This window comes from Heptranchias perlo, chromosome 3 (genome assembly GCF_035084215.1).
Source record: "Heptranchias perlo isolate sHepPer1 chromosome 3, sHepPer1.hap1, whole genome shotgun sequence".
In the NCBI taxonomy this organism is placed as follows: Eukaryota; Metazoa; Chordata; class Chondrichthyes; order Hexanchiformes; family Hexanchidae; genus Heptranchias; species Heptranchias perlo.
Genome location: NC_090327.1, coordinates 85,833,768 through 85,847,054, shown reverse-complemented (window position 1 = coordinate 85,847,054; position 13,287 = coordinate 85,833,768). Strand labels below are relative to the sequence as shown.

General features: G+C 42.3%; 1 protein-coding gene across 3 annotated transcripts in view; it reads right to left on the bottom strand.

Moving 5' to 3' along the window:
• The window catches only part of LOC137306771 (A-kinase anchor protein 7-like), a 54,930-nt gene continuing 41,643 nt past the window's right edge, over window positions 1-13,287 (bottom strand). For all 3 annotated transcript variants that reach the window (XM_067976143.1, XM_067976152.1, XM_067976161.1), the window contains 3 exons: window positions 7,154-7,301; window positions 5,789-5,869; window positions 1-3,242 (listed from right to left, as the gene is read on the bottom strand). In XM_067976143.1, the coding sequence (XP_067832244.1) occupies window positions 2,626-3,242; window positions 5,789-5,869; window positions 7,154-7,301 (846 nt within the window). In that variant the 3' untranslated portion in view covers window positions 1-2,625. The remainder of the gene's footprint in view (window positions 3,243-5,788; window positions 5,870-7,153; window positions 7,302-13,287) is intronic.

The window sequence follows — 13,287 nt, the reverse complement described above, 5'->3', positions numbered from 1 at the left end:
TTCAATCACGGCTGTACAAACTATTGAAAGCTCTTTCTGCCAAAAGCTCTTTCTAGTTCCGTCTGTAAAAAGGGCTTGCACATTCCATGCAAGTCATCATGTTAAGCTTTAATCAGAATCAAGGAAAAGTACTGCTTGGTGGTAATAATTAGATAATTACATAACCAAGGCTAGTCTTGAAAACAATTTCAAATACAAATACTAAACTCAGTTTCCCTGTTTATAAAAGCTCCTTAAATGGATGTGCTATTTCAATTTATTTTTTGAAAACTAAAATCTAAAGCAAAGCTTCCTACTACAGCATTTACACTCAAAATAATTTTTATTTCAGAATTAAACAATTACTGGAACAGGAAAACATCTTGATTGATCTATAGGGCCCCATATATCAACAGCACTGTATGAGAACTTTGAATTGTAAAATAAATGCACATTTAGTATCAGTAATTATGATGTACTTATGAGGAATTTAGCTCAAGTGAAGTAATTATCTCCACTTTTGGATTTTTGCTGCAATGTCTTCCATTAACTGAAGTGTTGGTGCAGCAGGCTGCAGTCAGTGAGCTTGTGGGGTTACATTTGATCAGATTTGTTAATTAATTTCACATTTTACTTTGATAAACCCCTAATTATTTAAATACAAATAAAGTCTATACTCTTTATACCATAGTTACTTCAAAACCTGTCAACAGAAAACCATTTCCAATTCTTTCAGAATAACTTCCAAGTTTACAGGCTGTAGTCCATACAATAGTAGACATCTTTTGCTGAACTGCATTTTTAAAAATTCTAACCCAGATTTGGTAGGTTTTCTTCATTTTATAGTGTATAGTTGAAGTCTCAAGCGTCTTTTATTTCCTTTTTGCAGCATCAAAAGCTTTCTCCCTCCTTATATGATCTTCACCCAGACCAAAAAAAAACACCTACACAATACTTTTGAAAAGAAAAAGCATGGTTAAACTATTGGCTTAATGTATACATGAAAGGATATGTAGCAATGTTAGATGCACTTTCATCTTCTTGGTGCTAGTGCCAAGACCTATGATTAATTACACCAGTATTGAGCTGCTATGAATGCTAAGAAGCATAAAAGAACATGCAACGTATTAATTGTTTTCTGTCCTCTCCCAGAAGCAAAGGTTCTTTGCATTCTTTCCCTTGTTCCTCTCAAATAGTTTACATACATACTGTGCCCTGCAGCCAGAAACAAAAAATAGACATGCTAATGCACGCAATTTGCAGAAGTTGGAGACAGAAAAAATTGAAATTCATTAACAAAGTTTTGCCTGGATCATTGAACTTATTGCTAAGTTCCAGTCTACTGGCAAGTTCTCCAGCAGTACTAATCCCTACCTGTTATATTACATTAACAATGGCTTGCGTAGGTGGGCCAATCACAGAAATAGTTCTTAGGATACCAGGAAGGATCAGTGATTTTACCCTACTGCTTTTTCTGCAGGGTAATGGGCAATATTAATTCCACATATGTTGAATTAAGTCTCTCTTCTGAAAATTAAAACATTTCTGCAGGAGGAAAGGATATCTTCAACCAATATGTAGAATACCTAATCTAGTATTGTGTGTGTTGGCTTGCCAAATATGTCCATTTTCCAAGTAGGTTTGAGAACTACAGTAGCCAGCTGAATATAATAAGGTATGGTGGTCTAAGAATTGTAATGCAGGCATTAAGTGTCAGCCTTGGCTCAGTGGTAGTACTCTAGCCTCTGAGTCAGAAGGTTGTGGATTCAAGTCCCCCTATAGAAATTTGAGCACATAATCTAGCCTGACACGTCAGTGCAGTAAGAGGGAGTTCTGCACTGTTCAAGGTGTCGTCTTTTGGATGAGACATTACGTCTGCCCTCTCAGGTAGACGTAAAAGATCCCATGGCACTATTTGAAGAGCAGAGGAGTTACGTCCAATCTCCTAGCCAATATTTATCCCTCAACCAACAATACTAAATTTTTAAAAAGTATCTGGTCATGTACCTCATTGCAGTTTTGTGTGACCATGCCATGTGCAAATTAGCTGTCTTGTTTCCCTATATTACAAAAGTGACTACACTTTAAAATTACTTAATTGGCTATAAACCGCTTTGGGACATTCTGGGTTCATGAAAGGCACTATATAAATGCAAGTTCTTTCTAACGTTTAGTATTTATTTAACAGGCACTTTTGGCATCTTGGTTATAGTCGAATTGTCTAAAAGGCTGCTGTATTGCTGTTGTCTGTAAATGCAAGTTGTCATGCTCAGTCCTCCACAATATTGTTGTGGGATCATGGCAGAGTTTTCAATCATGCCCGTTAAATAAAATTTGGCTACTGCAACTACATTATTTTCTTATGTTATGGTAATTCAGGCTTTTTTGATTGCATTGTATTTTGAGGCGGTTAACTAGTGATTATGTTTGTTAAATATTTTATTATGCATACTTTATTTTTATTTTGGCTTTTCCTAGGTATTCTAGAGATTTTCAGACAACTGAGAATCTTGAGTATCCAATTTCCCCCTGGTGGACTGTGAGAACATCACAGAGACTGCTGTTGGTAGTATTCCCAGTGGCTAAAGAGCAATAAGCTCACACTGAGCAGAATATCCTTCCTCCAACATCCTCTCTACAATATTCTCAAATATTTTGACAGGATGCACCTGCAGGATTACAAGCATGAATCAGAGTCAGAGCATTGACCAGGCCAGCAATATTCTGACTCAGTCCAGCTATGTTACTGTTCAGTTCTGCAAAGCCAGACTGGACAGACCTCTCCAACTGCTCCATTCCAGACTGCACAATGCACTTAAGCTCTTGCATCTCAGTTTGCATTGCAGCCAATCCAGACTGGGCAGAACTTTTTTCAGGTTCTGTCTGGATGGCAGACTGCAGGAGATCCAGGCTATTTTGTATTGTAACCCGAGTGACCTCTAGACTAGACTGGATAGTTCCTTTTAAATCCACTAAATCATCATGAACTGTGTCAAATCCCTCTTTTTGCACATGCAGGAAGCCAGTTGTGAGGGGATGATTCGCTTGCGCAAAATGAGACAACGGGCTTCTTGAAGGACTTTGCATACTTCCTTGCAGATCTGTAGGCTCTATGGCAGATAGCTCAGTCAGGTGGAGTGCAGATGCTATACATTCCTCTTGAAGGTCTTCTGACCCAAATGACTTTTCTGGCTCCACCTGCTTTGCTGATCTTTCTGGAGACCCTGGTAGAGGGTCAAGGGTTCTGGCCTCTCCTGGATTCCCTAAAGGGAAGTTGGAAGAATGTTGTTCATTAGTCAGTCCTGTTGAAGAGAAAGAAAAGCTGCATTGACAAACAGCAGCTTGAAGTATGGAACACAGTTTTTTGTTTACCTCTAGCCATACTGAAATCATCATGGCTTTAAATGTTTGTTGCCTAACCCATATAAAATTGTTGATTTCAAATTAGCCTTCTATTGCATTTCTGTTAAATCATAGAATACAAAATTATGTAACCATGGCAATTTAAGAAATACTTACTTTGTTTATTCATTTAGTGTTCTACAAAGCATCATGAGATAGTTATGTTTGTGGAGAACTTTACAACTGAGACCCTGGAAATGATGTATAAAGCTTTCTAGGAGTCCAGTTCGTATCTTTCCACTTGCTATTGATTTTGCTTCCAATCTCTGTTTACAGTATGATTTTTTTTTCTAAAGACCTTCTTGTGCTATAGAGCTTCAATCTTGTTTTGTGCATTTGACCAGACTACGTTCTCTTGTGCATACACAGGAGCCAAGCCAGATGTAGGTCATACTGCAATATTGGCTGATGTAAAAGACTGGAGAAGCAAATATGAGGGCACATATGAAGAACACTATATTCAGATCGGATCACAAGGTTACACCCCCAGGAGGCGCTATTGTGAAATTAAATATTGGACAGTACAGGCAAACTTCTGAATGCAGGAGACACAGGATCTGCTTGTAGGAGTGACTAGCACCACTGAACCCAAAATATCTAAAGTAGATCTGAAATTTATAACATTCCCCTTTGATGCTGCAAAAGGGGAGGTAGCAATCTTAGGAGTTAACAATTTCCATGAGTTCTTTGCACTGGATATTAGAGGATAGAGAAAAAGGTGTTGAGGAGGTAGTTTGTCAAGGAGAAACAGGAGCCCTGGGTTGTCCTTTCTCTCCAGGACATTCCTAGATTAGAAGAAGGATTTGGCTGCAGAGAGTTGAGCATGGCAATACTTAAGAACATAAGAAATAGGAGCGGGAGTAGGCCGTATGGCCCCTCGAGCCTGCTCCACCATTCAATCAGATCATGGCTGATCTTCAACCTCAACTCCACTTTTTTGCCCGATCCCCATATCCCTTGATTCCCCTAGAGTCCAAAAATCAATCTCAGCCTTGAATATACTCAACAACTCAGCATCCACAACCCTCTGGGGTGTAGAGCATTCCAAAGATTCACAACCCTCTGAGTAAAGAAATTCCTCCTCATCTCAGTCTTAATTGGTCGACCCCTTATCCTGCGACTATACCCTCTAGTTCTAGACTCTCCAGTCAGGTGAAACAACCTTTCAGCATCTACCCTGTCAAGACCCCTCAAAATCTTATGTGTTTCAATGAAATCACCTCTCATTCTTCTAAACTCCAGACAGTATAGGCCCATTCTACTCAACCTCTCCTCATAGGACAACCCACTCATCCCAGGAATTAATCTAGTAAACCTCCATTGCACTGCCTCTAAGGCAAATATATCCTTCCTTAGATAAGGAGACCAAAACTGTATGCAGTACTCCAGGTGAGGTCTCACCAAAGCCCTGTATAATTGTAGTAAGACTTCCTTACTCTTGTACTCCAACCCCCTTGCAATAAAGGCCTACATGCCATTTGCCTTCCTAACTGCCTGCTGTACTTGCATGCTAACATTTTGTGTTTCTTTTACCAGGACACCTAAGTCTCTCTGGACACCAACACTTAATAGTTTCTCACCATTTAAAAAATATTCTGTTTTTCTATTCTTCCTACCAAAGTGAATAACCGCACATTTCCCCACATTATACTCAATCTGTCACGTTCTTGTCCACTCACTTAACCTGTCTATATCCCTTTGCAGGCTCTTTGTGTGCTCCTCACTGCTTACTTTCCTACATAGCTTTGTACCATCAGCAAACTTGAATATATTACATTAGGTCCCTTCATCTAAGTCATTAATATAGATTGTAAATAGCTGAGGCCCAAGCACCGATCCTTGCGGTACCCCACTAGTTGCTTGACATGGTACAAGCAAATCTGGCAATAACGAGACAAATTGTGCAATTGAATTTGCAGCCAGTGTTTATTCTGAAACTCAATTATATAAAAACTATTAGTTCCATGTCAAATAAAAAAAATTTCCAGAGCTACTGAAAAACATCTGAACTCATTACATCAGCTTGAAGAGGTTTATTTCCTGTTTTATTAGTTTTCTCCCCTCCTGAAGGCATTGATTCCTTACTGAATTATGATTCTACAAACTCATCATATTCAGGTATCTCCCCCAATTGCATATTATTCATGTGAGCATCAGTGGGCTATTTGTTTCTAGAAGACCTGACAGCTGAGCTCAATTCGGTCCTCACCTAAAAGTCCACGTGTACATTTCTAGGACGATTGCTGGATAACATGCAGGAACCCTGGCAGATTTTCTCTTCTCTTACCCAGAATTGTAGCACCCTACCTTCATTCCAGCCAGAGATCAGCTACTCACTGAATAAACTCTCAGCCATGAATCAGTTTTATATCCTCAATTCTCTTCAGATCCTTGTATAAACACTTACCTTCTGGTTTGGAAGCCACTGCACTGGTCTGAGCATCCTCTGCTAACTGTTGCAAGCTAGAGTCTTTTCTCCCATTGCCATCTGCAGACAGAAAGTAGAGATTTTGATCCACTCCATGAAAAGCATTCTCTGCTATGCAACAAGCATTCTCTGCTATGCAACAAACATTTCCACGACCACCATACTGAACAGGCTCAGCGAAACTGTGTGCCTTTTCAGTAGGAAATTCATTTGCAAGAGTAGTATGGTCGTTGGTTGACAGTTCTTTGGTACGAGAGTAGCCGTATTTTCTGTTATTCCCTCATAAAGCTGGAGGTCATCGTGCTTCACCTTCATAGCTATGTCAAGGTTTGACAAGTCAGATGGCACCGTCAGCCCTCCTGCAGTATTGGCCACATTTAAATGAATCTGATAATTTTTCTTCCTCAACAAACCCTCCTTCGCATCTGTACTTTTTATTTCTTTTAATGCAAAGATTGCTGCCTGATTACACAACTCATTTCTGGAGATGAGTTTTTGTCTAATATATTTGCTTCCACACTGTTTTACATGCTGTGTTATTCTTACTTGGTTTCCTTTCTATATTGACTTCTTTCTGCAATGGTAAAGATCCCCCCTTTTTGAGGACGCATGAAGAAACTAGTATTTTGGTTTCATGTAAAAGCCTCATTTCTCTCCCTGGTGGTGCTCACTCCCTCAAAAGAGAAATCAAGATTGTTTTCACTTTTCAAGCATTCTTCACTTAATGAAAAGGAAGTGTTCATTTCCTCAGCCTGACCAGGTTCTTTATTATTTACTAGTTTTTCTACTTTTTCCTCCATTTAACTAGACTGATGGTAAAAAGAAAACTATTTCCATATGTCCATTCAAGTGATTATCGGTTAGCTGCAGATCTCTCGCTTCTGTGTCATTAAGAAAAAACAAAATATCTGCTAACTTTTCTTATGTTGCTACATCACTAGCTGGAATCATCACAGACTGGACATCTGAATTTGCATTAATTTTTCCATTATTCTATCTGGTCTCAAGCGATGTTGGCAGGTGTTTACTCGGTCACTTGTAATCAATGCTTCATCAACAGTTTTTAGATCAGCATCTATCATCTCATTTCCTTTGTCTGCTCTGGCTGTACTTGTATCTTTCAAACTCTTACCATCTTTCCTGGATGCACTGTCACAGTAACTTTAGCAACCTCACCCTTGCTGTTCACTTTGTCTTCTAAAATCTCACTGCTGATCATTGCTTGAATGACTGGATTCTTTGTTGCAGAAATATTGCCTATTACTTTTTCTGAAGTTGAAGACACTTTCTGCAAAGATAAGCTTAATGTTTTCATTTGATCAATTATGGTATCATCACACGTACCTACAGTTATTGAGCTCTCACAATGGTAATAACCAGAGGGCTGCTTTTTCTTGTGCATTGAGCAGAGATCAATGCGTGTAAATATTTCCGTGCCAAAGATAGCATTTTCATATTCCTTGTAGAGATCTGGGCAGATTTTTCGAAAGCCCTGAAATAGAAAACAACATAACTAGAAAAGCCTTAGCTTCATTATAAATCTACTGTTTTAGAATTGGTCTGTATCAGTATAGGGGTACCAGAAATGATCTGATCAAATTATCGGTTTTTAATACAATCTAAATACTAGTTTGACCATATTCATAGGCTACATTGCTTCCTGAATGCTTGTCATCCCCCATTGATTTGTAGATCAGTATGTTTCCGGCTCAACGAGGAAAGAGGCATTGCTGGATCTAGTTCTGGGGAATGAAGTGGGTCAAGAGGAACAATTGTCAGTAGGGAACATTTAGGGAACAGTGATCATAGTATCATAAGGTTTAGATTAGTTATGGAAAAGGACAAGGAGTAATTTAGAGTAAAAATACTGAATTGGAGGAGGGCCAGTTTCAATGGGTTGAGAACCAATCTGGCCTAGGAAAATTGGAATCGAAGATTGGCAGGCAAAACTGTAGTCAAACAATGAGAAACAGCCCGAATATAGAAAGTACAGAGGAAGAAGTGAAAAAGGAAATAAGAGGGGCAAAGAGTGTATGAGAATAGACTGACAGCTAACATAAAAAGGAATTCAAAAGTCTTCTATAGGCATAAAAATGGTAAGCAGGTAGTAAGAGGGGTGGGACCAATTAGGGACCAAAAAGGAGATCTAAGCATGGAGGCGGAAGGCATAGCTGAGGTACTAAATGAGTACTTTGCATGTGTCTTTACCAAGGAAGAAGATGCTGCCAAAATCACAGCAAAAGAGGAGGTAGTTGAGATACTGGATGGGCTAAAAATTGATGGAGAAGGTACTAGAAAGGCTGGCTGTACTTAAAGTAGATAAGTCACCTGGTCAGGTGCATCCTAGGTTGCTGAGGGAAGTAAGGATGGAAATTGCAGAGGTGCTGGCCATAATCTTCCAATCGTCCTTAGATATGGGGGTGGTGCCAGAGGACTGGAGAATTGCAAATGTTACACCCTTGTTCAAAAAAGGATAAACCCAGCAATTACAGGCCAGTGAGTTTAACCTCGGTGATGGGGAAGCTTTTAGAAACGATAATCCGGGACAAAATTAATAGTCACTTGGACAAGTGTGGATTAATAAAAGGAAAGCCAGCACGGATTTGTTAAAGGCAAGTCGTGTTTAACTAACTTGATAGAGTTTCTTCATGAGGAAACAGAGAGGGTAGATGAGGGCAATGCAGTTGATGTGTATATGGACTTTCAAAAAGGCATTTGATAAAGTGCCACATAATAGGCTTGTAAGAATTGAAGCACCTGGAATAAAAGGGGCAGTGGCAGCATAGATATGAAATTGGTTAAGTGACGTGAAATAGAGAGTTGCGGTGAACGGTTTTTCAGACTGGAGGAAGTGGTGTTCCTCAGGGGTCAGTGCTGGGACCACTGCTTTGTTTAATATATATTAATCCCTTGGACTTGGGTGTACAGGGCACAATTTCTCAATCTGCAGATGACAAAACTTGGAAGGGTAGTAAACAGTGACGAGGATAGTAATAGACTTCAAGAGGACATAGGTGGAACGGGCAGACCCATGGCAGATGAAATTTAACGCAGAGAAATGCGAAGTGATACATTTTGGCAGGAAGCATGAGGAGAGGCAATATAAACTAAATGGCACAATTCTAAAGTGGGTGGAGGAACAGAGAGACCTGGGGTTTCTGTGCACAAATCTTTGAAGGTGGCAGGACAGGTTGAGAAAGCGGTTAAAAAAGCATATGGGATCCTGGGCTATATAAAGAGGCAAAAAGTACAAAAGCAAGGAAATTATGTTGAACCTTTCTAAAACACTGGTTCGGCCACAACTGGAGTATTGTGTCCAATTCTGGGCACCGCACTTTAGGAAGGATGTGAAGGCCTTAGAGAGGATGCAGAAGAGATTTACTAGAATGGTTGCAGGGATGATGGACTTCAGTTACGTGGATAGACTGGAGAAGCTGGGGTTGTTCTCCTTAGAGCAGAGAAGGTTAAGAGGAGATTTGATAGAAGTGTTCAAAACCAGGAAGGGTTTAGATAAAGTAAATAAATAAGTAAAATAAAGTAAATAAAGAGAAACTGTTCCTATTGGCGGAAGGGTTGAGAACCAGAGGGCACAGATTTAAGGTGATTGGCAAAAGAACCAAAGGTGACATGAGGAAAAACGTTTATTTGCGCAGCGAGCAGTTATGATCTGGAATATGCTGCCTGAAAGTGTGGTGGAAGCAGATTCAATCGTGGCTTTCAAAAAGGAATTGGATAAATACTCAAAGGGAAAAAATTTACAGGACTACAGGGAAAGAGCAGGGGAATGGGACTAAATGGATTACTGTTACAAAGAGCCAGCACAGGCTCGATAGGCCGAATGGCCTCCTTCTCTGCTGTAACCATTCTATGATTCTGTGATCTTGGATCAAATCATCAACATTAAGTATGCTCTACTGCCATTACATTTTAAAACATTAACCTTACTGAATTTTATTTCTCTTTATCTTTTTTTAAAAAGTACATATCAGAACCAGAATACATAGCTTATTGCTTTACATAGTCTACTAGTGAAAGCAGTGTTTGATGGAATTATTACATTTTTTAAACAGAAAAGCTGGGATGGTAAGGGAATCTTCCAAATACTGATAAAAATCTCCTACCACTTGAGCATAACCTAAGGGAACAGACAAGCAAGACAGAGGGTATATCATCTATTTTGAGCAATAGCATGGAAGATCTAGTTTTTTTTTAAAAATGCATCCTACAAATGCATTTGACCATTATAAATAACTCGACAAGTAAATCAGTGGCTCCTATATACATTGCTGAATGCGAAGTTTTCCATTGTAAAATACACTGGTCATCAATACCATTCTAATTGCTGTGCACGATAGCATCTCAAATGGGCTAGTTAAAAAATATTACAAGAAAATGTTTGTGCTTTGGATTGAACTACTGTACTTCCTAAAATGCATACAGTTGTAAAATGAATGCAGGTTTTCTACATAGGACAGAAACTGCAATAGCCGTACATGAGGTTCAAGCCACCAATGACAAACTTCCGATTCTGAACAGAATAGAAAGCTTATGGCAAGTTTAAAAAAAAATAAAAGGAATTCATAAGTTAAATGAAACAGGATTGATCACATGACTGTTAACCTTATGGTCACAAGAAAAAACTGAATACATATCTATTTCTCTATTAAAATACTGATTTATGTTGTACATCAAACTTGAACTACTGCTTCACCTCCATTCCCGCTCCAGAGTCCAGGACGTGTTGTTGCCTCCCAAATTGTGCACATCTTTCCTGAAACTCCTTGGGGTCGATTTTAGGATGGCCGAGCGGGTGCGTTCGTGGCGAGGGGGGGGGGGGGGCTCCGAAAATTGGGGATTCCTGGGGCGGGTCCGGAGCCCGGCTCCAACCCGCCCACTTCCAGGTTCCCCAATGACGTGCTTAGATGCGCGCACAGCCACTGCATGCGGGACTCCCACCGGCAATTAAAGCTGGCGGGATCCCAATTAAACCAATTATTTTGATACTTCAGGTCGTTAGGAGACCTGAATTGGAGGATTTTATAGGAGGGGTGGGATTTTCATCCAAATTAAGCGTGTTTCCCGTACTGGGGGAAAACACTCCCAGTTGAAATGGACGTGTTGCAGCCACCAGCCAGTAGGAGCTGCAAAGGTCCATTTGACAGGTGGCGGGGGCGGGAGACCCTCACTCATTGCAGGAGGCCACTCTGTCACTCTGACACAGGGTGCCACCGGGGACATCGCCGGCATCTCTCAGTCGTCTGCACAAAAGAGCCCTGCAAATACACCTGCACCCACTCTGCAGTGACACAATGGGTGGCATCAGGTGTGGGTCTTCATGGTGATCCTCAGGAAAGGGAATTATTGCACAAGCCAGACAAGATTTGGAAAGATGTGGCAGCAGTGGTGATAACAAATTTTTATGTATTTTTGCAAAACAAACGAAAGTAAATCAAAAATATGACATTTTGTCTTACACCCTTGTGCATCCCCTTTGTGCTCACAAAACCTTCGCCTTACGTTTATGGGAACCCCTATGTGGTGCTACCCCTGTGGCTTCAGCAGAGATAGTGGCAGGTTGCTCTTGTCCATGCCCTGATCGATAAGGTGCTTTGCGTGGACGCCCTCTGGGTTTCGGTGCCCGTGAGGGCCCCTCGAAAGACTGCTCCACCTGCACCTGTGCAGGGGCAGACTCGGCCACCTGGAGAGGGGGCAGCATTGCGGGTACTGGTTGAGAGGGAGGCAACGGGTGAGACATGGAAGCGCTTTGAGTGGCATCCCCACTTCCATGTCCCCATTCACCATCATCCCTCTCCTGGCCCAGACCCACATCACTCCTTCCACCCTGCTGGACAACAGTTTGGAGGACTTGTATGAAGCTTTGGAAGGCCAGTTGTAAGGTATCTGTCAGCCTGTTTAAGGTGGCTGAATGTTGCTCACCCTGAATCTGAACGGTCATTGTCAGGGCCTGAATGAACTCATTTTTGAGCTGCGCTTGAAGCTCGTTGGAGGCTAGCCTTTCCTCCATCGCAGACATTCCTGCACCTACCTGCGACACTATCTCAGAGATGCCTTCACGTCCCTGTGACAGTATTCCACTCATGCAGGAGTTGGACTCCTCCATGCCCTGCGCGATTGTGGAGAGTGCGCATGGCAACTGTTCCAGTACCTCGGCAATGGGCTGCTGGCCCTCGATGACTCTACTTTTCATGGCTGGCCTCCAAGGTTCAGCATCTGGGTCCAGCTGAGCAGAGCCTGGAGAAGAGTGCTCCCACGACGCGGACTCTCCGCAGCTGCCCCTGCCACCAGGGTCTGCTCGTGCTCACGTGCGTGGTGACTCACCATGTGCAAGCCCAACTAAGGGAGGACAGAGACCCACCGAAGTGTGTGTATCTGCGCTGGTGGATGGCTGGCTCAGATGTGACGATGCACCCCCAGAGGCTGTCAGGTCCTCTGAGGAATCGCCCTCCGCAGTCACGGCGCTTGCAGATGGCCCTGCAAGAGAACAGAAAGCAATATTAAGCATGTGGACAGATGTTGAGGTGCTGCAGATGCCAAGTGATGCTAAGATCATTCATTATCATGAGTTCTGAGTGTTAGATTTCGGTCACCAGCCGCTTGTGCACTCCCAGTCTTGGCGTCAGGCTTACTTTCAATGCCTGCTGCTCTGCGTCCATTAAGATCACCTGGTGTGGCGGGCCCCCTCCGGTCCTTGCCCTCTCCCAGGCATTCTGGCATCTCTTCTCCTATCAAGGCAAAACACAGAGAGGCGTGGTTGAGTGATGGTTGCATGGTGACCCGCTGCATGCATTGGTGTGGGTGGGGGTGAACGTGAGGGAGATGCATAGGAGGGTGTGTGAGAGACATAGCCATGAGATTGTATGAGGATTGGGTTGCGTGGTAGTGTTCGAATGGAAACTGGGGCGGTGAATAAGTGCAGGCAAGGTGAGGATGATAGTTGAGTGGATGTGAGGAGTGATGCGAGAGCATTGTGGTGGCAGTGCAGAAAGAGTTGTGTGGTGGTGGAGGTGATGTGGAAGATGGAGTGTGGGAGAATGCGAAAGTATATTCACTTTGGCTGACTTGGTTAGGTCATTAAAGCGCTTCCTGCACTGGACCCAGATTCGGCACACATTGCCACTGCTGCTGACCTCCTCGGCCACCTCCAACCAGGCCTTCTTGGTGGCAGAGGGAGGCCACCTCTTCCCATCAGATGGGAACAGAATTTCCCTCGTCCTCCTCCCCCCATCGAGCAGCACCTGGAGTGAGGAGTCAGAGAACCTTGGAGCAGCCTTGCCTCTGGCCTGCTCCACGCTCCAAAATTGGTTCTTTGCTGCAGGAGGAGCATTGGAGGACTGCCCCTTTAAATAGGGCTCCTCCTGCTGACAGCCTGTGATGCGGGTGCGCAGTGCGCCCGCTGCGCAGGTCTGGAACAGGAAACCCAGAAGTACGTGTAAGTACCATCAATTAGGCTGCGATCG